This window comes from Pseudorca crassidens, chromosome 5 (genome assembly GCF_039906515.1).
Source record: "Pseudorca crassidens isolate mPseCra1 chromosome 5, mPseCra1.hap1, whole genome shotgun sequence".
Classification (NCBI taxonomy): Eukaryota; Metazoa; Chordata; class Mammalia; order Artiodactyla; family Delphinidae; genus Pseudorca; species Pseudorca crassidens.
In genome coordinates this window covers 135,858,831-135,880,945 of record NC_090300.1, presented here as the reverse complement: position 1 = coordinate 135,880,945, position 22,115 = coordinate 135,858,831, and the positions used below count along the sequence as shown (strand labels likewise).

Sequence of the window (22,115 nt, the reverse complement as noted above, 5' to 3'; positions counted from 1 at the left end):
CAGATTAAGAAAAAATCTGGAAATCCTCTTTCACAAGGAGCATCAAGTGGACTTGGTAGAAAAGACTTTAGAAAGGATGTAGTATCTTGGACTTGAGTAGATTAACATCCAGCCTCCCTAGTAAGGTAGGCACCATCTCTGCAAGGCCCCCGCAGCTGGTCAGCCTGGACAGCTGGACAGCTGTCCATCCCTGGGAAGCTCTCAGCTCTTTAACCATCTGTTTTGTTAGTTGGCTCCAAGTTCTAGAAAGTTCTTCGCCATGTTGAGATAATACGTTCTTTCCGGTGACTTTTGCCATTTCCCTTTGCTTCCGTATTCTCCCCCAGAATTTAAAGTAAGCCTTTCCTGCTTATTCTTTCTCATAACCTTCTAAATACTTGAAAACAGCTCTCATTTCCCTCCACCATGTCTCCTGTTTAGGTCTCCCTGCTTGAGGTTTCCGAGCCAGTCTCCCTGTGATTCAGTTCCTCTCCTTGACGTTCTCTCTTGTAATCGTGTTCCAGAACCTGACACCCTGTCAGGTTCCGCCCTGTGCTGCCTGCATTTCAGTTCCTGTTCCTCTCATTTCGTCCATGATGCTGGTGTCAATTCCTTAATTTACTAGAAACCACAACAAACGGATGACTCATACCCAGATTGTGGTCTATCCAGCCCTCAGCATCAAAGTCTTCTTCATCTTATTTTAATATATTTTTTGAAAAGTCCAAATGCAGAACTTAGATTTACCTCTTTGAAATTTTATCTTTGCGGTTTTCGTCCGTCTAATGAAATCATCTATGATCTTAATTTGATCTTCCCTGATGTTTATATCCCTCCTAACTTAGAGTTATCTACAGATATGACAGATTCAATGTTTGGTCTGTATTCTCATTGTTAAGTGTTGACTTGGTCTCTAGCTAAGTCCTGTTTTCTCATCACTGTAGATCGTTTCCCTGCCTCTCGCCAGCCACTTCAGAAATATTTACCTTTGGTTTTGGCATAAATTAGTTGTGAAGAAGGGTCACCAATGGCGTGTGTGGAACTCCAGGCCAAATTTTTTAATCTCTGTAAAGAATTGGACTCAACCCAGATCATCTTGTCAGCACCACTCTGGTGGCTCAATCTCATACCATCTAGTGAAAGAAATAGCAGATATGACCCATGAGCCATAGACTCAAGTTCAGGAGCTCCTTAGGGCATCCTATTAATGCCCCATTTGGGACAGAGGATCAGAGAGCTCCCTGAAGGGGAGAAAGTGAATGGGGTCCCTCCTGGACCCTGCCCATTCCCAGTACCAGAGGGGGCCTTTTCAAAGCATGAGGTGCCATTGGCCCTGCTCTAAGGAGAGTATTATGGGAGAGTATGGACGTTGAAGTGCAAAACGATGCACAGGGCTGGTAATTGTTTGCAGTGCATGCCCTGCTATTAGTGTGTTCAGAGGTTTCTCCACATATGTTAAAAGTACAGTGCAGAGATATAATTGTGGCTGAGTTAGATTTTAGCGTATAATTTGTATTCTGTTATGTATCATCCAAATAATGTTACTAACAGTATTCCTCTTCCTTTTTACAATATTTTAAATTTGTATTTAAGTCAATATGAACAGATAGCTTCATTTATTTATTTATGTATGTAATTGAAGTTTAGTTGATTTACAATGTTGTATTTGTTTCAGGTGTACAGCAAAGTGATTCAGTTTTATATATATATATATATATATATATATATATATATATATATATATTCTTTTTCAGATTCTTTTCCATTATAGTTTATTACAAGATGTCGAATGGAGTTCCCTGTGCTACACAGTAGAACCTGGTTGTTTATCTAATTTATATGTAATAGTTTGTATCTGCTAATCCCAAACTCCTAATTTATCCCCCTGCCCCCTGCTGCCTTTCCCCTTTGATAACCATGAGTTTGTTTTCTATGTCTGTGAGTCTGTTTCTGTTTTGAACACATAGTTTTAAATAATTCAATTAACCTGAAAAGAATTGAAGTGAAATTCTCTTCCCATACTTCCTTACCCTCTCTTCCAATCATCACTCCCTTAAGCAACTGTACTCCACTCTTTTAACTGGTTGCTTTTTTTGTTGTTTTGTTTTGTTTGTTTGCTTTTTCTTGCATTTACCCTCCTTTCTCATCAATGTGCTTATACTGTTACTGACCAGGATTCTTGGACTCCTTAATCGATAGAAATTGGTAAGAGGCCAGATGAGAAGTCCTGGCAAGGCTTTACTGGGACTGGAGCTGCAACATGAGGGAGAAAAACAAGTAACAGTTTCCCTTGCTCACTCTCTGAAGGGGGGCAAGCTTGACCCTTAAGTGGGGTGAGGGTGGGGATGGATTGGTGGGTCGGGCAGGAGGGGTGGTTTGCCCACCCCCTTGGTGGTGCTATACCCTGCTTTTGCTCCTGACACCTCAAAAGTGGCAGTTGGGTTTTTGGTCTTTTTGTGTCTTATTGTTCATAATTTGCCCCAGCTGCACATGTATGCAGTTATTTTTAGTCCCTTATAGTTACTTTGTATTCTATTGCTGGTGGAGATGTTTGTCCAGGTGCAAGTAATGCAGCAAAGGGTCCCAGGTCCCAGCCTGTCTCCATACTATTTCTTAACTGACCTTAGACATTAACTACTGATTTTCTGTTATGATAGATGAATATCTAGCTGTATTATATACACATTCTCCTTTCCTCATCTTCTGTACGGTTACATGAAAATTTGGGGTTAAGTCTGTAGTCCCTGTTAACGCTGTTTTGATGTCACCATGCTGTATGACCATATAAACAGTATTAGCTGCTGAGCCAAATAGTGTACTATCATTTTATTTCCTTTCTTGAACAACATTTTGTTTTTTGCCCGTAGTTAATGATTATCGGTTTTTTTTCCTGTTTAATTTGCTTATTTCTGGTTACTTCACAATATTTTCTAAATCTCCAATTCATTAAATAGTTGATTAGGACTGTTTTCTTTCCCCTGGAGCCTACCCTCCCCTGGCCCTCTATCCTCCTGCTTCAGTCTTGTCTCTCTCTAGGCCTCATGCATGACAGTCACCGTGTTAACTCATCCATGTGCTCTGGTGTCTGCCTTTTATGCTGGAGGCTTTTCGTCACATGTCTGGTGATCCTTAGTTGTCTGACCACATTTAAGCATGCGATACCAAAGAAGCGCTTGGTTCTCATCAGTGCCCATTGTCATCTACTGGGGGCTATGACAGCATGAACAGATTGGGAGGCCTTCTGTGGAGGGGGTCCGGTTGATAATATTTGTTGGCCTTTTCTGGGGGCTACTCAGCTTTGCCATGGCCGCTCACGGGGTCAGGTTTCCGTGTATTCCTTTGTTTGCAGTAAACAGTTCCTTCTTTTTCTGTGTCTGGCTTCCTGGAGTCTGGAGCCCCTCTTATTCTTGAAAGAGTTCACCTGGGGTGGGTGAGAGGTGGGGAGGTAAGGGTGGGAGTGCTGCCCAGTTACATGGCTTTCTCCAGTGGATGAGAGGAGCCCCAGGTTACAATTATGGGGTCATATCTGTCATTCTCTTTATAGGTATTAACACTGATGGTTTAATTAAGTCTTGTATAAATAAAACTCTAAAATGTGTTAAGCAGAGAACCAATGAGAAAAAAAGACTTTTCAGGAACTCACACAGGAACTTCATTCCCACCTAGCCTCTTAAAATGCATGCATAACTTTATTCTCCTTTTTGTTTTTTTTAAAGTGGAAAAACGTTCAACCTACTTTACAATTATTCTTGTGCTTCTATAAACTCAAATTATCTGACATTTTAGTTTCCTAGATCTGGTACCACCTCTCTTGTTTAAAATGAATTTCCCTTTTCCTGCCACTCACGTAAACCATTGATCATCTGGAATCACAAAGTATCCTCTATCCAGTTGGGTAATTGAAGCTGGATCTATTTAAATACATGATGAAGCCCTGTGCTTCATCTTAACTCTGCGCTCAAAGGGGCTCTTATGCAAAATGCACTTTTTGCTGATTCTGTTCCTCTGTCAGCAAGAACTGTGCTTATTCCCTTCACTGAACTTGATACAGTATTTATGGCATCCCCAGCAGGCAGAAAGGAAGAAGCACACAATTCGCTCTCTCTGCCTGTCTGCTGCTGTTTGTTTAGTGGAAAGTGACGCATGTGGAAGAAGTTGAGAGGGGACCACTTGGTGGTCTCTCCTTCCTGCCTTTTTGACCCCTAGATTCTGATGGAGGGCGCTGGAGTGGACCTGGTATCCGTAATTAAACTTGCCTGGTTCGAGAAGGTGATGCAAGGTTGGCGGCTTTGAAAAGCTTTTTCTAGCATGTCAGAGTTTAAATCTTGGCGTGGCCACACTGGAGAACACTGTATCAAGTTAGTGGTCTGCTGTGATCAGCTCAGAAGTTAAGTGTTAAGCCTGCAAACGGCTAGGAACTGTTTCAAGAGTTGTCTCTCCTTAACCTGCTGCTGACAGCAGTCAGCGCCGTCTTTGCCCACCCTCTCAGTCACACGTAGCCCGTGTATGCCGCTGCCAAAGGACAGACTCTGCTGAAAAGCTCATTTAGTGAATTGTCCTTCTTAGAAATTGATTTGTCCTAATGGTAGAGAATGGCAGAGACCGCTGTTTTATTTAGGCAGGACAGTAGGAGCAAAAATTCTCTCTAATGGAGCTGCCTTCAGCCTCTGACAGGTTTTAAAAGCAGTTGGAGACTTGAGCGTCCTTAATGGTTAAAAGGCCGATGGCTAAATTTTCCATAACGTTGTGATCATACTTTTCTAAACATCTTTCTCTGTGTTATGAGACTTGGTATGTTTTTTCCCCTTCTTTTTATTTTATCTTATTTAAAAATTTTTAAGTTGTGCTAAAATATACGTGACATACCATCTTAACTGTGTCCAAGTGCACAGTTCAGCGGCATTAAGTGCGTTCACATTGTTGTGCACCCCTCACCACCATCCATCTCCAGAGCTCTTTTCATCTTGTAGAGCTGAAACTCTGTACCCATCCAACTCCCCATTTTCCTCTTCCCCTAACCACTGGCAACCACCATCTTCCTTTCCCTTAAATAAATAAATTCCAGGATAGCTGCACCTTTCAAAGGATGTTTAGCTTCATCAACTAGTATCGGTTTCCTTCATTTCCACCTCTTAAGTGGGAGGCAAACATAAACTCTCTGACATGAGAATGGGGTGTGTTGCCCCTGGCTGAGTTTGAGGAGAATCTCACAGGCGGAAGGAAGAAGGGGCTCTCTTTACATTAAGTGAAGAGACCAAAAAGCTGTTGTTCTGCAGAACCTATCAGCTTGTGGCTCCTCTTGGAGGGTGACAGTGTATTATACAGACTCTTATTTTAAAAACATCACTTATTTTGAAATGGAATTCTTACTTTGCTAGTGTATCAGTCAGGATGGGTTAGACTATGCTGCAGTAAGGAACAACCCTCACATCTCCATGGCTTAACATACCTTTTCATTCTGGCCATGTGTCTGTAGGACATTGGCTATGAAGCTCTTCTCATCCTAGACACTTAGGGACCCAGGCTGACAGAAGCTCCATCTTGCCCCACAGTTCCAGGACTGCAAGCAAAGGGGCAAGAATTGGGTGAATCAGGCTTTTGTTAACTAGTAACACATGGTGCTTCTACTCAGATTCATTGGCCCCAGCCAAGTGGCATAGCCACACCTAACTTCACAGGGACCAGGAAAACTCCATCCCTCTGTGTCCCTAGGGAGAGCTCAAAAGGAGTGGGCAACACTAAAAACCCCACAGCTAGGTTTTTAGAGCAATTGGTGAGAGCTGGGGGGCGGGGCTCTGGAGTGGTGTGTGTAGCATATTAAAAAAAATTTTTTTAAAGAATAGGATTGACGGAGATCAGGGTTTATAATAAATGACTGTGTCATCTCTAATTTTACTGGCTTTAGTTTCTTCATCTGTAAAATCGTCACCTGGACCCCTTCTAGATGAATATATTTATTTAAAATGTTACGTTTGTAACTTGTATTTAGCAGAGTTTGTATCAGGAGTTTTAAGCTCTTTCTAACTATTCCTCAGATATTATGTCAGGGTTGTAGGTATTTACTTTTCTTCCCCTGGGCTGGGGGTGGGGGAGGGGAGGGGAGGCAGAGATGAGTGAGGATCGTCTTGGGGGAATACATACTGACCTCTCACTGAGCACTGATGCACCAGCTGTTTTTACTGGAGACCCATCCTCTCCTCATTAGTGACATGCTACCTCTGCATGGATTCCATCTGAAACACCCCCCAATATCCTTTTCACACGGGTGAAAACACCAGCTCCGTTCACATCTAAAAGCTCCTTGTTTCCATGGAGCTGTGCATACAAAGGGGAAAAGCATATTTTGGCTCAGGGGACTAGCTGTTTATCAGATGCTGCCAGGCACTTTAGAGGACAAAGAAGTGATGCTGGAAAAGGTCATGCTGTTGGGAACTTCCATTACAACCTTGCAGTGACAATTTTTCCTGAAAAATAGACTCTGAAGGGTAATATTTTTTAAGATAGTTATAGAAAAATTATGCTTAAATATTAGGGTAATATATCTTGGAAGGATCTTTTAAAAACTGTCTATTAAAGGGTGCCATATACACAGAAAAGTACACATCTTGATGATGTTTCACAAGCTGGGCACACTCGTGACATAACACTCACATAACCAGCACCCAAATCCAGAAGCAGAATGTGGCCAGCACCCCGGAGACCTCCCTGTGCTTCCTTCCAGATGCTCCCCCTCTGCCCACAATTCCCATCAAACAACTCTTCTGACTTCTAACAGTGTACGTTAGTTTTTGCCTGTGTTTGTACTTTATATAAATAGAGTCTTATAGTCTATACTCTTCTGTATCTGGCTTCTTTTCCTCGATGTTGTGTGTGTGAGATTTATCCATGTTGTAGTGGGTAGTTACTGGTCTTTCATTCTCGTTGCTGTGTAGTATGGCACTGTGCGATTCTACATATTATTCACTCATTCTCCTGTAGACAGGTGTTGGGATAGTTTCTAGTTTTGTCCATTGCAAGTTGTACTGCTGTGAACATTTTGGGACATATATTTTCGTGAGCACAGGAATGCATTTCTGTTGAGAATAGACCCACGAGTGCATTTCGGGGGTCACAAGGTGTGCCTATATTCCACTTTAGGAGGTAGTACCAAATAGTTTTCCAAACCAGTTATACCAGTTTACTCTCTGGCAGCTCATAAGAACTCTGGTTGCTCCATATTTTCACCAGCACTTGGTATTTTCTTCTTGGAAGTTTTTCTTTCAGAAAAGAGTCCTTACTTGATTGTTTTCCCATCTGAACTGATTCCTTCTCTAATAAATTTTAGAAAGTGGGGGGAAGGGGGCGGTGAATAACCCCGTCTGGGAAAATACCCACTGACGCGGAGGCACGGAGAGACAGCAAACGTTTTAGTTGCACCAGGCAGGAGGAAGCATGGTGGTTTTATATGTTGGGGGATCTTAAACTCTGGGTTTTTCTTGAATAACTTTAAAGTGATACACAAAGACAAAATGTAACGTAGTTACTTTCCAAGAGGAGATTAAATATTAAGAATTCGAAGTGGCGTTTTTAACTCTCAAAGAATTAAAGGAGGGAATGGGGGGTGAAATGGATAAAGGTAGTCAGTTCTAAGCTTAGTCGGTTCTAAGCTTCCAATTATAAGATGATTAAGTCCTAGGTGTGTAGTGGGAAAAAAGATGAATCTCATGTACACACATTGCCTTTTTTCCTAACTTTCTCTACCTACAAGTGTTTACCTTTGACTTCCGTTGTCTTTTTCTCTTCTTCTTTTCCCACTCAGTCCTCACAAAATGATTCCATTTGCTTTATCAGGTGGTACTTCTGTTGTTTCTTTAGGAGAATTTCTAGCTATTGAAGTCTTCTTTAGATACAGGCAAATATTTTGTTGTAAACATAACAACTGACAGATTGTCTAGGTTTGCCCAGTGTGTGGTGTCTCTGCTGGCAGACACCATTTGTAACATTTGATGCAGTTTCTTTTGTGGAATATGATGAGATTCAGAAATAACATAGACACCTGCGGTGGTGCCTTCACTTACATTTCAGTCATGTGGGTGGGGTCCTGTTAATAGAATTTTGTTTGCAAACCATGGCTCAAATGAGTCAGGAAACTAAGAAGATGCATCAGAGGGGAAAAAACAACAACAACAGTGTTTTGTGCGTGAAAAATGATGCCGTCAGCTACTTTAATGTTGAAGTAGCCAAATAGACCCTTTGTTCAGATGAGCTAACTTCTGAGCATTTACTAAACTTCCCTAGGTTTGAGGCAATACTCATTGATTGAGTTCCTAAAGAATTAATCATGGCACATTGTTCCACATGAGCTATTCCCCCAACTCTTGCCTTTCAGAACACTGTGAGTCACAAGCAAGCCCACTTTGAGGTTACCTGCCCATTGGTGGGTGTTACCCATCATTGTCTTTAAATCCCCTTTGACCTGGTCATTCTTAGTGGCTGGGATCCTGCTGAGTGGTTGCTATTCCTAGACACTTCCCTAAGACAGTATTGCTTCTCATTCCTTGAACTACCTTCCCAGCCCTAGTTTTGTCATGGCTGCTTGGCTCTGGCAGGGGACCTGTGGATTGGGGTCACTGTGGTTCACTGGGGGAAGGTTTGTTGCATCTTCCTTGGCCAGTAATATCCCTCGGCCTCACTCTCACCATGGAACTGACCAGTCCTGTCTGGAAACTGACCTTTGCTTCATAGCAACCCACTTAACTGGAAACTAAGCTGTCTGTATAGGATTATCACATATACAAGTATTTTAGTGCAAACTACCGTAGCCTGGGTGGCTTAGAAACATTTTGGAGGCTGGAAGTCTGAGATCAGGGTGGAAGCATGGTTGGGTTCTGGTCAGGCCCATTCTGTGATTCATAGATGGCTGTCTTCTTGTTGTGTCCTCACATGGTAGAAGGGAGCTAGCTAGCTCTTTGGCCTCTTTCTTAGAAGGGCACTAATCCCCTGTATGAAGCCTCCACCCTTATGACCTAATTACCTCCCAAAGTCCCCACCTCCTAATACCATCACACTGGGGGTTATGATTTCAATGTTTGAATTGGGGAGTGGGGGACACAAATGTTTGGTCCACTGCAACAAGTGAGTTCAGTAATTACATTGGGTGAGCAGACATGGTGGCCTCATTCCCGTCAGCTGTTGGGGGCTGGGGGTGGGGTGGGGGGCTTGGTGTCTGACCTAAGACTAACTTCTTTTAGGTGTCCTCTGAAGGAGGAGTTCAGAAAGGTTAGCCTTCCTCATGGGCTGTCTAGACCTGCCTCCTTGACTCCCAACCATGGCTTGTCTGGAAATGCACTGGTTTGTCTATGATAACCTAAGAGGTGGCTGTTTCTTCTTGGCCCCCATCTCCCCCATCACAGACCACCAGCCAGACGGAGCTGGAGAACTGGATCACTGCCATCCATTCTGCCTGTGCAGCCGCTGTCGCAAGGCACCATCACAAAGAAGACACGCTCCAACTGCTGAAGTCGGAAATCAAAAAACTGGAACAGAAGATTGATATGGATGAAAAGATGAAGAAAATGGGCGAAATGCAGCTGTCTTCAGTCACTGATTCAAAGAAGAAGAAAACTATATTAGATCAGGTAATTGTTCTTCCGTGTTTAGACGTGGGCAAAATCCTTAGGTCTTGAAAGTTTTTCTGCTGCCTTGGAATCGAGAAACATTATTGGTTGTCTCACTGTCAGCCTGTCATCCTGACTGCTAAATTCTTTATTGTGACTGTCAGTTTTCCTCACCCATTGTTCACAGTTGATTGTTATGAACTAAAGGGAACAATATTAAATTGAATGAAAGACAGAAATCTAATAGCAGAGCCCACCCGCTCCTACCAGTGGCATGCTGTTCTTGGGGATCTGTGTAACTGGAAAGTCTGCAATTTCATTCCCTACGTTATCAGGTTAACTTGGTGCTCAACTGTGATGGGGATTTATTCCTGACTCCTCAATAAATTTAGACTTCTAAATTTAGGGGAAAGGTAGAGTGTGTTTTAAAAATATATGTATACATTGCTGTATATGTGCACGAGCATATTTCATGCTGAAAAGGAAAGATTTCGTGAGATAAGAGAGGACATTTTTGCCTTCAATTTAGTTGTTTAAAAGTCAGTGATAGCCACCCAGTAACACTTTGAAACTTTGCCTAATATGTTGGGAAATAATTATGTGAATAAATACTATTTAAATAATTGACCAGCATGTGATCTTCCATATGTCTCTCTGTCTATTCTTTCCCTCTATGACCCGGTACTGTATTTCTTTTAAACAGAGGTCAAATTTACATAACACAAAATTAACCACTTTAAAGCGTACGATTCAGTGGCATTTAGTACATTTACAATGTTGAGTAACCACGACTTCTGTCTGGTTGCAAAACATTGTCATCTACCTCAGAAGGAAACCCATACCTTTTAAGCGGTTGTCCCCCTCTGCCCCGGCATTCTATCTCTATGGATTTATCAATTTCGGATGTTTCATACAAATGCACTTGCATAATATGTGACGTTTTGTGTCTGACATCTTTTAGTTAGCATAATGTTTTGGAGATAGATCCTCATTTCAGTATGTGTTCTTCATTCCTTTTGTGGCTGAATCTTATTCCATTGTATGTATACACCACAGTTTGTGTACCCGTTCATCTGTTGATAGACGTCTGGGCTGTTTCCATTATTTGACTGTTGTGAATAGCACTGTGGATATATGTTTACACTAACACTGTATTTTAAGTTGAAGTAAAAAGGTAGATAGCAACCATTAATCAGTGTCCACATCATAGCTAACATCTCTGAGCCTCCACTATAAGCCAGACCCTGGTCCCACTCTTATTCTTGCATTATCTTATTCAACCATCACATCAGCCTCAGGAGGTAGGTATTATTTTGCCATTTTGAAAAATGTGGAAATACCTTGGATATATCCTCTGCTTGGAACTGTGTATTCCAGAGTCTGGGTCTACGCCATCTAGTTTTCCACTGTCCCACCCTGTACTCTCTACCACCCACCTCTTCCCAAAAGCTCTTGGCCTATTTGCCTCTGATTTTGAAATCACCTCGCTTTTCTTCTTCTCTGTCTTCCTATGAAAAGCCACCTCTTGGTAAGTCATATAATTCTCCAGTGCTGGAAATCCTCCATTTTTTTACGTCTTCTCCCTTGGGTTTGTGGTCCGGAGCCTGGAGCTGATGGACCTATCATGGCCAAAAATGTGAAATCTATGATGGGAGGGAAGAGAGCAACTAAGGATATCTCTTCTATTTATCATACTGAATTTATGTCTATAGATGTTTGCAGAAAAGCATGTAAGCTATGGAAACAATAATACTTGACGTATTACCTAAGAAATTTAGGGTACCTGGTATTTACCCCTTAGGACTACAATTAATACTTTTATAACAGAAATTTGTACATTTGTGTGGGATAAAATTAACCTTTGTTTTCCCTCTCTCTCCCCACTCTTTTCGCCTATTTTCCCCACTGTAGATCTTTGTTTGGGAGCAGAATCTTGAACAGTTCCAAATGGACCTGTTTCGCTACCGCTGTTACTTAGCCAGCCTCCAAGGTGGGGAGCTGCCCAACCCTAAAAGGCTACTTGCCTTTGCAAGCCGTCCAACGAAAGTGGCAATGGGCCGCCTTGGAATCTTTTCTGTATCATCTTTTCATGCGCTGGTGAGTAGAAGCTGATGTATTTTTGAAAAATATTCATCTTGACTGTTAATCCTGAGCCCGACTTGACAAGAGCCTCTGAAGTCGTTTTCTAGTGGACTGCTCTGTGTGCATTTCTGATATGTCCTCCCTTGGTCACGGATGCAAATCTTCACTTGAATCTATTCTGACGTTTATTACTTAAGCCTCTCTTGATGGGCCCTTAATTATTGTGCAAAGAAAATATGAAAGGTATTACCTTAAGAGATCTTTGCATGTGGTGCTTGTGGATAACTCATGTCATTTTTAGGCAGTGTCATGTTTTTAACCCCAATACGTACTTTTTATATTTACCTCATGGAAATGCTAAGTGGAAAGCTTGTTCTCTCATACATAAATGTGTTTTTTCTCTCTCTCACTTGCCCACGTGAAAACACATACACCGTATATTGAACATAGATCTCTTTGGAAATCTTCCTTTTCACTTTATTTTTTACCATGGTTTTGGTGACCATAAATACCTGAGGCATTTGAAGAAGGCCATGACCTTCTGTGTTTATCAGCCCAACATATGTAGTTGCTTGGGGAAGAGAATGTTCATCTGATCTCCAGAGCGGCAGGTTGTGTAGTTGTATGTTTGCAATCTGTAATTTCATGTACATGCTAAATTGCGAACAACTTTATGTACTTTGGGCCCCTTTCTTCTCAAAAATTGCTATGCGAGTAACATGGTTTTAGCCCATCCAAATCAACACCCACTTAAAATGTACCGCACCTTAGCACATTTGCTGTGAAATTAAATGTTAAGTCCTAGGTTCCAGAAACCGCCTTGAAGAACCTTAGCTGTGCTGCTCTTGGCGTGTCAGCTGTACCCTGCAATTGAATTCAGAGCTGTAATTCAGTCAGAGCCGTTTGTATTCTTTATAAATAGATTAGCGTCATCATTCAGATAATTGGGGTAGATTTACATTTTTAAAGAAGTCTTAAACAAATTTCTGGAGTTATTAAAACTGGCATCCCGATTTGTTCGACTAATTACAGCTCAGCTCTTGGTCTCCCTGGCTACCACCTCTCCATATAGCTATTAAGTCCTGTTTTTTAGTAGGCATGGATCAAAGTGCTGTGATGAATAAATCTGGCAGTTTTCAGTTTGTGGCTCTCGGTCTGTTTCTGTGAGACCTGGACACCACTTTGTAACTTAGCCAAATCTCAGTTTGCCTGCTCTGCAAAAATATTGGGATACAAATTCTCGTTTACCACACTGAGAATGTCGTAAATTGAGGGAGCATTTTTATTTAGGAAGCTTATGATGCCCATGATGTGGCATCAGTATTATTACTAAATCCCAAGCTATCCAGAAGGCTCTTTCCTTCTCCTGGGCTTGGTAGACTTCGGAGAAAATAATTTTGCTGTCTACCTAAAACTTCTATGACTTTATTATTTTCTTCAAAGCCATTGGAGCTAACCTCTCAGAGACGGGGAAGTAGAAGCCACTGAATTACCCTTCCATAATTTATCTCCAGACCTTCTAATTTCCCCTGTCTCAGTATCTGTGATTTGCATGTACTTTTCTTTTGATGGGCAGGCTATTAAAATCTGACCAGCAGAAGATGGGGGTGGGAGTGTTAGTAACTCTTTTAGGTTTATTTGGTCAGTGATTTTGAAGGAGAATATTTAATTCCATATGTGCCACTCTCTGTTCCTTTGTTCTTTTTTTTCTTTTTTTCTTTTTTTTTTTTGCTAGCTGCAACAGTGACATGGTTCTGGGTGTGTATATGTCCTTGCAAACTTCTCTTTTCCGTGAGAGGTTTCAATCAGACAGAACAAGTTAAGCAAGCCTGTTGGGTATCTCTTCCTGTTTGTTGCTCTATCTCCTATAGAAGATCCTGGGCAGGGAATTTTTACTGTCTGATTTATTGGATACTTATTTTTTCCTTCTTTCCTTGTCATTTGACCCCAGAGAATTTTTTTCTCCTTGGGGTTGAAACATTCTTCAATTTAGCCTTTGTCCAGACTTTTTTTTTTTTTTCTTCTTCTATTAAGTGGGGAGCATGGGAGGAGGAGGTGTGAGGGCAACAGGGCTAGAGGAGGAGATTTGAGCTACACTTTAAGTACCGTTCACCAGGAGGGCTTCCCATCATGCTCAGTGATTTTTAGTAATTAACTGAAGGGTCCCCGCTGTACTATTTGAAAGAAGGTTATCATTGTTCTTGTTTGCACAGATGAGCAGAATGATAGAGTAATCAGGTTCCGGCCACAAAGAGAGGCATTGTCTGGGCCAAGATCATTGAGAAACTCTTGAGCTCTTGTCCAGCAGTTCTTTTGTCAGCTTTTTTTCCTCTTCCTCTAAATCCCTTTGCTCATTTTGAGTCATCATTGTCTTGGGAGCAGCAGTAACTTTTGCAGTTTACAAGGCCCCCAACAGTTTAGAGTAGTTACTATAAGAACCTTAAATAAACAGTCCATTTGTTAAACAGACTAAACTAACTGGTCAGCTGGTAACTGAGAGTATTTATGGTTGCTTGCCTTTCTCTTCTGGACTGTGTTTTTCTAAAATTATACACGAAAGAGTTACTGTTTAATTGTTGTGACTGTGGTATGTAGGATATCTGCTTCTGCTTTTCCGTGTTTGTTTAATTATTCATTCAGTCAATAAATAAATGTGAGTGCCTGGCATATGTCAGTTACTATCCTCTGATTAGGGTTATAGCAGCGAACGACTCCAGAGTTCTTGTCCTATTGGAGCCCATCTTCTTGTGGGAGAGATGATAATAAAGAAATAAACAATCAGGCAGACACAAGAAGTTCAGATATTGATGTGTGCTATCACACACACACACACACACACACACACACAGGGTCAACCCTTTGTTTCCACGGGTTCTGCATCTGGGGATTCAACCAACCATGGATTGAAAATATTCAAAAAAATAAATTACAAAAAGTTCCAAAGAGCAAATCTTTAATTTGCCCAACTATTTACATAATATTTACATTGTCCTTACAACTATTTACATAGATTTACGTAGTATTAGGTATTATAAGTAACCTAGAGATGACTTGAAGTACACAGGAGATTGTTATGTAGGTCATATGTAAATGCTGTGCCGTTTTATATAAGGGACTTGCGGAGGGGAGGATTTTGGTATCTTCGGGGGTCCTGGAACCAATTCCCCATGGATACTGAGGCACAGATGTGTGTGTGTGTTTGGGTATGTGTGTGTATCTGCCTACATGTGTGTGTATATGTATCTATTTATAAACATGAGACTGCATGTATTTTTTTTCTAGAATTTTTAGCTCTAATACCATTTATACAGTGGTTCTTAGCATCATTTTGTGGTGATAAGCTTAACTGATATTGACATAGTTAGGTGAACATCTATGTATGTCAGCACATTATCATTTATTCCTTTTATAACCTTTGTTTACCTTTAGCTTAGAAAGTGAAGACAATAGAGAAGAGAAAATGTTTACATATTTAACATAAACACGTGCCCTTTGTTGATTTTGTTCCCTACAACACCTTGAGTGTAATAGTGGGTTAGAACTCTTTCTGGGAGCACTTTCCCACCATTGTCTCGAGTACCACATTTTCACATACCCTGATCTGGGTTTTCTTATGTGCTAAGCTGAGAAAATACAAGACCTCTCAGCTCCCTCCTCTTTTTTGTTTGGGACTAAAACTTTCCCCCTAATACCCTCGGAGAGAAACTGTTTTGATTCCTGGTTTTGATAGGTGTGGGGGGGTCTTTGCCAATCTACTCATGGGGCTTCCAGGGTGTTGACCCTGTCAATACTGAAAACCCCAGAAGGGTGTGCCTTGTAACCAACGTGCTGACTGCTGGGGGGGGTCCCCTGTGTTACCCCACAGTATTCATTCCTGAGAATGCTGCCAGTTGGCAGCCATCACACTGGGAGTTGACCGTGTGGGAATCTATGACAAGTAGGTTCCAAGATATATACCTCCAGTGACAAAGAGCAGGCGGGGAAGTTTCAAGTCTAACTCGCAGTACCTCCTGACACTCCCTCTTTTGAAAGGAGAGCCCATGGGTGGCCTATTGAGACCTCCTGGCAGAAGTTCCCTCAAGTTCCTGGGACTTTGCTTACAACCTGTAGTATAAGGCTCAAGCCTGAAGGATTGCCTGGGAAGACGATGTGGAGTCCTCAGAGATCTTGCATGTGCCTGAGTGGCGATCACAGTGGCAGATTTAGATTTGGCGTGTTCCCTTCTGCAATATTGAACTATTTTTCTGGGTCGCTGGCACCTTGCAAATATCTCAACAGAGTTTAGCTTCCTTTTTAAAAAACAAATACAATTTTTTTCCCCGAAGTTAAAATTTGTTTTAATAAAAAGATGCATACCGTATTTTAAGTGAAAATGACAGAATTGCCAAATACGTTCAGTACATTCCCATTTTTGTAAAACGATTATATAGATATTTGCTTGGAAATAAAGTCTGGAAGGATGTAAGCAAAAAATTAATTGTGGTAGTTTTCATGTTTCGGGAAAGGAGGAAAGTGAAGGATAATGGAAAAACCCCTCCTTTCGAGGACCATTTCTGGAAATTACAAATACAGTAAGTCCCCTACATACAAACGACTTCTGTTCCAAGAGTGCATTCGCAAGTCCAATTTGTTCGGAAGTCCAACGAAGTTAGCCTAGGTACCCAACTAACACGATTGGCTGTATAGCACTGTACAGTAATAGGTTTATAATACTTTTCACACAAATAATGCATAAAAAACAAACACAAAAAATAAAGAAAACATTTTTAATCTTACAGTACAGTACCTCGAAAAGTATAGTAGTACAGTCCAACAGCTGGCATACAGGGGCTGGCATCGAGTGAACAGGCAAGAAGAGTTACGACTGGAGGAGGGAGAGGAGGTGGGAGATGGTAGAGCTGAAGGATCCTCAGCAACAGGAGATGGAGGGCAAGCTGCAATTTTACTCACGCCTGACGTTGATGGCTCAGGTCCTGGTTCCTCGCTAGAACCAGATGCACGTTCGCATCTTTGAAAGTTCGCAACTTGAAGGTTCATATATAGGGGACTTAGTGTAACCCTTCTACTTCCCCTTGACCAGAACTTCATCACAAGCCCATGCCCTGCTACAAGGAAAATAAGTTCACTTCGGTCAGCCAGATGGTCAGCTATATTTGGGGTTTCTCTAAGGCAGAAGGGACATTGATATTGGGGGACAGCTATCACTTGCCTAATAAGGAAAGTGATTTCATGTAATTCTGAGACAACTAAATAGAAGAGATTGGTAAATTTAGATTCAATATGGAATCACAGGAACCAAAATGTGCTGTCTTCACTATTTTTGCTGACACTCAGCCATCATTTTTTGTTAGAGCGAAGAAACAACTCTGTACCATTTGGAGAGAATCTCAAGAAAGTATGGTTAGTTTAACTTGATGCTGGAGTTCAGGGATGTGACCAGAAGGGTATCTAATTCTTGGAAACCTAGCATACATTCCATTACTATTTTACGTATTTTTACTGATGTTTTCAGACAGTGATCGAGTTTGCCAACCTTTCGTTTATATTTTGAATCTAGGAAGGGCCCTCAAAGTCCCTATATGTGTAAGTCATGGATGAAATGCTTTGGGTGGTGGGGTCAGGGTTGGCTGGCATGAGGGGGAAGGGGCTTTTGGAGGGTGGGACTTACAGGACGGCTTGGGGAACAGGTGAGTGGTCTTGACACATCTCTTGTTGATGTCCCCTCTTGCCGTTCCTCAGGTGGCCGCTCGCACTGGTGAAACTGGAGTCAGAAGACGTACTCAGGCCATGTCCAGATCTGCCAGCAAGAGGAGGAGCAGGTTTTCTTCTCTTTGGGGTCTGGACACTACCTCCAAAAAGAAGCAGGGACGCCCAAGCATCAATCAGGTAGGTTCCAGGGTGGATGAGAAAGCAAGCGTAGATTGCTCCCACGGACACCTCACTTTGGGGTGTGCATGTGTGTGCATTGTTCCTTGATTGATACTGTTATATCACATCAACTAGCTGACACAAAGAAGTTAGTTGTGCTAGATGCTTTTTTTTTTTTTTGCGGTACGCGGCCTCTCACTGTCCGGACGTGCAGGCTCAGCGGCCATGGCTCACGGGCGCAGCCGCTCTGCAGCATGTGGGATCTTCCTGGACCAGGGCGCGAACCCGTGTCCCCTGCGTCAGCAGGCGGACTCTCAACCACTGCGCCACCAGGGAAGCCCCTAGATGCTTTAAATAGATAACGTATACCCATAACATTGAACTCTGCTATTAGTCTATCACCAGGCTCCAGTCTCCCACCTGCAACCTTTCCAAACCCTGGGTAATTACAGAGGTACTGAAAGTGCACTTCTTCCTGAGTTTTCAGAAGAAAAGCAGGGCCTGATGATGAAGCCAAGTGGGCACCCGAGCAGTCTTTTAAGCTGCCTCTGGCACTGCATCAAAGGCAGCCTCCAGGGAAATCTGATTGTTTCTTTGCCCTTGACTTTTGGGGGTTGACATTAAATGGGCAGTTCTTCTGCCTACTCACATCAGGAACCAGGAATCCGAGAGCGCTCACTCACCACTGTGAGTCCCTTCTACTACCCAGGTGCCAGGGCTTGAAGGGGACCTACCTCAGTGCATCATGAGTGGCACCCCCTAGGGTGCTGCATCATTGGGCCTCTGTTAACCAAATGCTCTGGCCTCATTACTTTGACTTTTTTACTAGCTAAGTCCACTTTCCTGCGGGAGTTACTTCTGGGAAACTCTCCATTGTCATTGTCATCCGCCTTCCTTGGCTTTGAGAAACAAGTGGCTCCAGAGCTGCTTCAGATTTTAAGAACTGGAAGAACATAGGTATTTGTCTTTCAGGAGAAGGAGAACGTCCAGTGCATGAGCCGTAGAGGCACTGAGCAGTTTGAGGTCATGACTAGGATTGCCAATTTGACCTATTCACTCTGAGCCCGTAGGCAAAGTGAGAATTCCATTGACTGACTCAATAAAAAAGATCTCATTATTTATTCGACCAGTTCAGCCATTAGTTTACTTAAGAACTGACATTTAAAAAATAAATTAATCGTGAAAGCTGATGTATTACGTCCTTAGCTGACCACCACACTCATTGTTTCCACCTGGAGTGTCTGGACCGTTGGTGGAACTTGCAGGGGACCAGACGAGCAGATGGGAAGAGGCTGAGCGTTCATGCAGTTTGTTCTCTGGTCTTTGGGGAGAGTAGAGCATCATCAAGTTTGCTACCTGGGGTTTTGCTTCTGTGTAAATCCGAAGAAGAAACTGTTTGGAGGAAAGTCAGTATTTCTTCGGAAAAATCGCACGAGACTTGATGCTCTTGGTTAAACCTGCAAAAGGGTGGCATTAACAATCAGCATTTCCCCCCTTGTTTCAGGAGGTGGTGGTGTCCTTTTGTGTGCATCGTTCGGCATTGCAGGTGACTCAGACGGACACTGTAAATACACGTCAGGGTTCGCAGCTGGAAGTTTGGGTTGTATTTCTCTTCTATTGAAAGCCTTAGTTCACTTGTGTGCTTCTACCTTATGGGTGCCCACTTATGTTACAGTCCATTGCTGCTGAAACATATGCCTGAATTTAAATGAATCCAAGAGAATGTTTTAACTTTTTCTTTTAATCAAAGGACCATGTAATGTCTTACAAACAATTCTTGTTATTCTCTCTTACAGTAAGAGTTTAAAAAAACCTCTTACTTAGCCGTAAGTATACCAATAGAAAGTTACTTGTTAATTTAGTACTTTGAAATGGATAAAAATTGTATGTTTCTATATATCTCATTTGCATTGGAGCAAAGACTTTTTCTTAGCCATGTATATTATACCGACTGTACACAATCGGTTGAGAGCAAACCTATGAAATTTTCCCATGTGTTTAGGTTTTGACTACCTAGTGGCATTGGTACCCTGATGTGATTTTAGTCATATCTTTAAGTTAGCAGGATTCATTAAATTTCAAAGGCTAGACAAGTTTCTATTTTTTAAATAAGAAATTTTTCCTTGGTGTAATGGTAATATAATTATAAACATATGTTCTCAGGTAAAAAGTAAACAAATTATTATTGATAAATTTCTGATTAGGTAAGTGATGCTGTAGCTGAAATTCTTCACTGTGAATGAATCTGGTTCATTGCATTTGCAGGTTTATTTTCTTTAAATTTAGATGAAATGTCCAGATCTAAAGCCAATTAAAAAAAATTGTCCAAGACGTGGGAAGTGATCTGTTATAGATAGAGGGATGATTTTCGTGGTCTTTTAGCTAGTACATTATTTTACCTACTTCAGGATTTGATGTAAGAGTATCTGAAACTTCTGTAATGTTTTCTAATAGTCAGGCCTGTTTTCATCCCCCTTCTCATGCTTCATTTGCCCTTTTGCCCAGATTTCTTCTTAAGATGATACTTTTGTGTACGCAGGTGTTCGGTGAGGGAACTGAGGCTGTAAAGAAATCCTTAGAGGGAATATTTGATGACACTGTTCCAGATGGCAAGGTAAAAACAAACACATGTTCCTTTTCTAAAAGTACCACAAATACATCAACACTACACAATGCAGTGGTTTCTTGGGATCCTAAGATTAAGTACACTCAGTATTAAAAACTGAAATGATCGGTCCTTTAAAATTATGTAACAGGTCGAGAAGAGATGGAAAACTTGATAACAGTAAGAATATTCTCCTGCTGACGTAACATTTTCAATAACTATCATTTGAATGTTGAAGTTTCCATGTAGACTATAAGAGGAAATTGTGGGGTACTGGGTAGCAGAATATTTTATGCCATTGTTAATTCCTCTCATATACAACTTTCTTCTCAGGAGGTGAGTTCTTACTGCCCTCCCTCTCTACCCACACATGCTGCTTTTTTCCTTCAATTAATTTCAAAGAACTGTTCTGACAGTTTGTTCTTTAAAAACAAAATGCGTTTGCCTCCCAAGACAAGCGTTCAATTAAAGATGCCCAGACTTGATTCAACCTTGTGCTCGGATTTAGAAGGGTCTTTCCAACTGCTCTGATTGAAAGCCCATAAAGAATATTGATTTTTTTTTTCTAGGCCACTTTTCTTCAGCCTCTAAATAAATGGACATTCCTTGTTTTAAAGACCCTAATGATGATACAGGCGGCCTCGTTGCTGGGGGGCAGTGGGGGGATTCTGGTGTTGATAATGGGACCTTGGTATGATCCTCTGGTTCTTGGACTCAGAATCAATATGACAGGGTTCAGCTCTCGGTTGCCATGCAGCCGAGCAATGGCTTGCCCCTCCTTCTAGATGGAGCTGAGCCTCCAAAATCAGAGTGTAGTAGGGGAGTTCTGGCTGTTGGGGGGAAGGGGGATAAGAGTGGCTGTGGACAGGCCTTTTCTCCCTTGGCTACCTAAACTACTCCTGGATTATGTCATCGTGGATATAAAGGCTGCTGTCCTTGGAAATACCCAACCATAGCACTCTCTCTGAGCATCTGTCTGTTTCTGATGAAATTAAATTGCTCTTCTTATGTGCAGTCCAAGCATAGATGTTTTTGATGTTCATGTAGTCATTTCTGAAGTTAGCTAATTCATCTTGCATACCATTATTAGTGCACTTTTAATTTTCCCCAGGCACACAGATCCTGGAAGCTGCAGAAGTTGTTCCACTGGATTTCTGTGTCGCTTTTTTGTTTTTCCAAGATACCCCTTTATCCTCCTCCTTGGCTGGAATGCCTTGTTCTCAAAGAGCAGGTTAGATGCAAAACTTGGGCTGTTGTAGTGCTAAGGGCAGTTATTTTAGGTGGCATGTAAGGACAGAATGGGAAGATTCCAATGATAGTTAATGGGATTTGGGCAAGTTGATTGTGTTCTGACAGTTCCTTCCCTGGGGTTCAGTTTATCTATGAAAGCCACACCATTCAAAGGCAGAGCTGAAATTGTCTTCTCAATTGAATTTAGTTTAGTAGCCTTTACAAAAATCTTTTCCCCATGCTGGGATCTGTTCTTTTTACATATGGAAGTTGTTATGTTACTACTTCTCAGCCTTCGTTTGGAAACTTGTTTCTTCTTATAATTTGCGGATAGTGCCAAGTGTTCAGTAATCTGTAGATATGTATTTACCAATCCGTGGCCTGGATGTAAACGACATATTGAGCATCAGTATTATTTTTCCATTGCTAAAATCTAATGGAATGATTTCTCTGCTTATTTCAGAGAGATTAGGCTCCTAATATTTCATCAATCTATGGAGTGTTTTTAGCTTTAGCTGTTTAGCTGACTTAGATATAACCCAGCTGCTGAAGGGTATACATAGGACACGGCTCCTCCCACCCTTAGAAACTTAGTGCTACTCCCTGATGTAGAGGATGGAGTGATGGCAACAGCCTAAGAAGGCCAGAAAGCTGGTCTTTGAAGTTCTCTAAGCCTCATCTGGGAAATGAGGCTGTCTCTCTCCCAGAGTTACATCAGATGTCGAATGTGAGCACACAAACGATGCTGCTTGTCA

General features: G+C 41.7%; 1 protein-coding gene across 7 annotated transcripts in view; it reads left to right on the top strand.

The window, feature by feature from the left end:
• The window catches only part of TIAM1 (TIAM Rac1 associated GEF 1), a 398,067-nt gene that overhangs the window by 289,964 nt on the left and 85,988 nt on the right, over window positions 1-22,115 (top strand). For 6 of the 7 annotated variants that reach the window (XM_067739312.1, XM_067739315.1, XM_067739313.1 and 3 more), the window contains 5 exons: window positions 9,372-9,596; window positions 11,487-11,672; window positions 17,397-17,543; window positions 19,030-19,071; window positions 20,065-20,139. In XM_067739312.1, the coding sequence (XP_067595413.1) occupies window positions 9,372-9,596; window positions 11,487-11,672; window positions 17,397-17,543; window positions 19,030-19,071; window positions 20,065-20,139 (675 nt within the window). The remainder of the gene's footprint in view (window positions 1-9,371; window positions 9,597-11,486; window positions 11,673-17,396; window positions 17,544-19,029; window positions 19,072-20,064; window positions 20,140-22,115) is intronic. The other variant, XM_067739317.1, reaches the window with a different exon arrangement.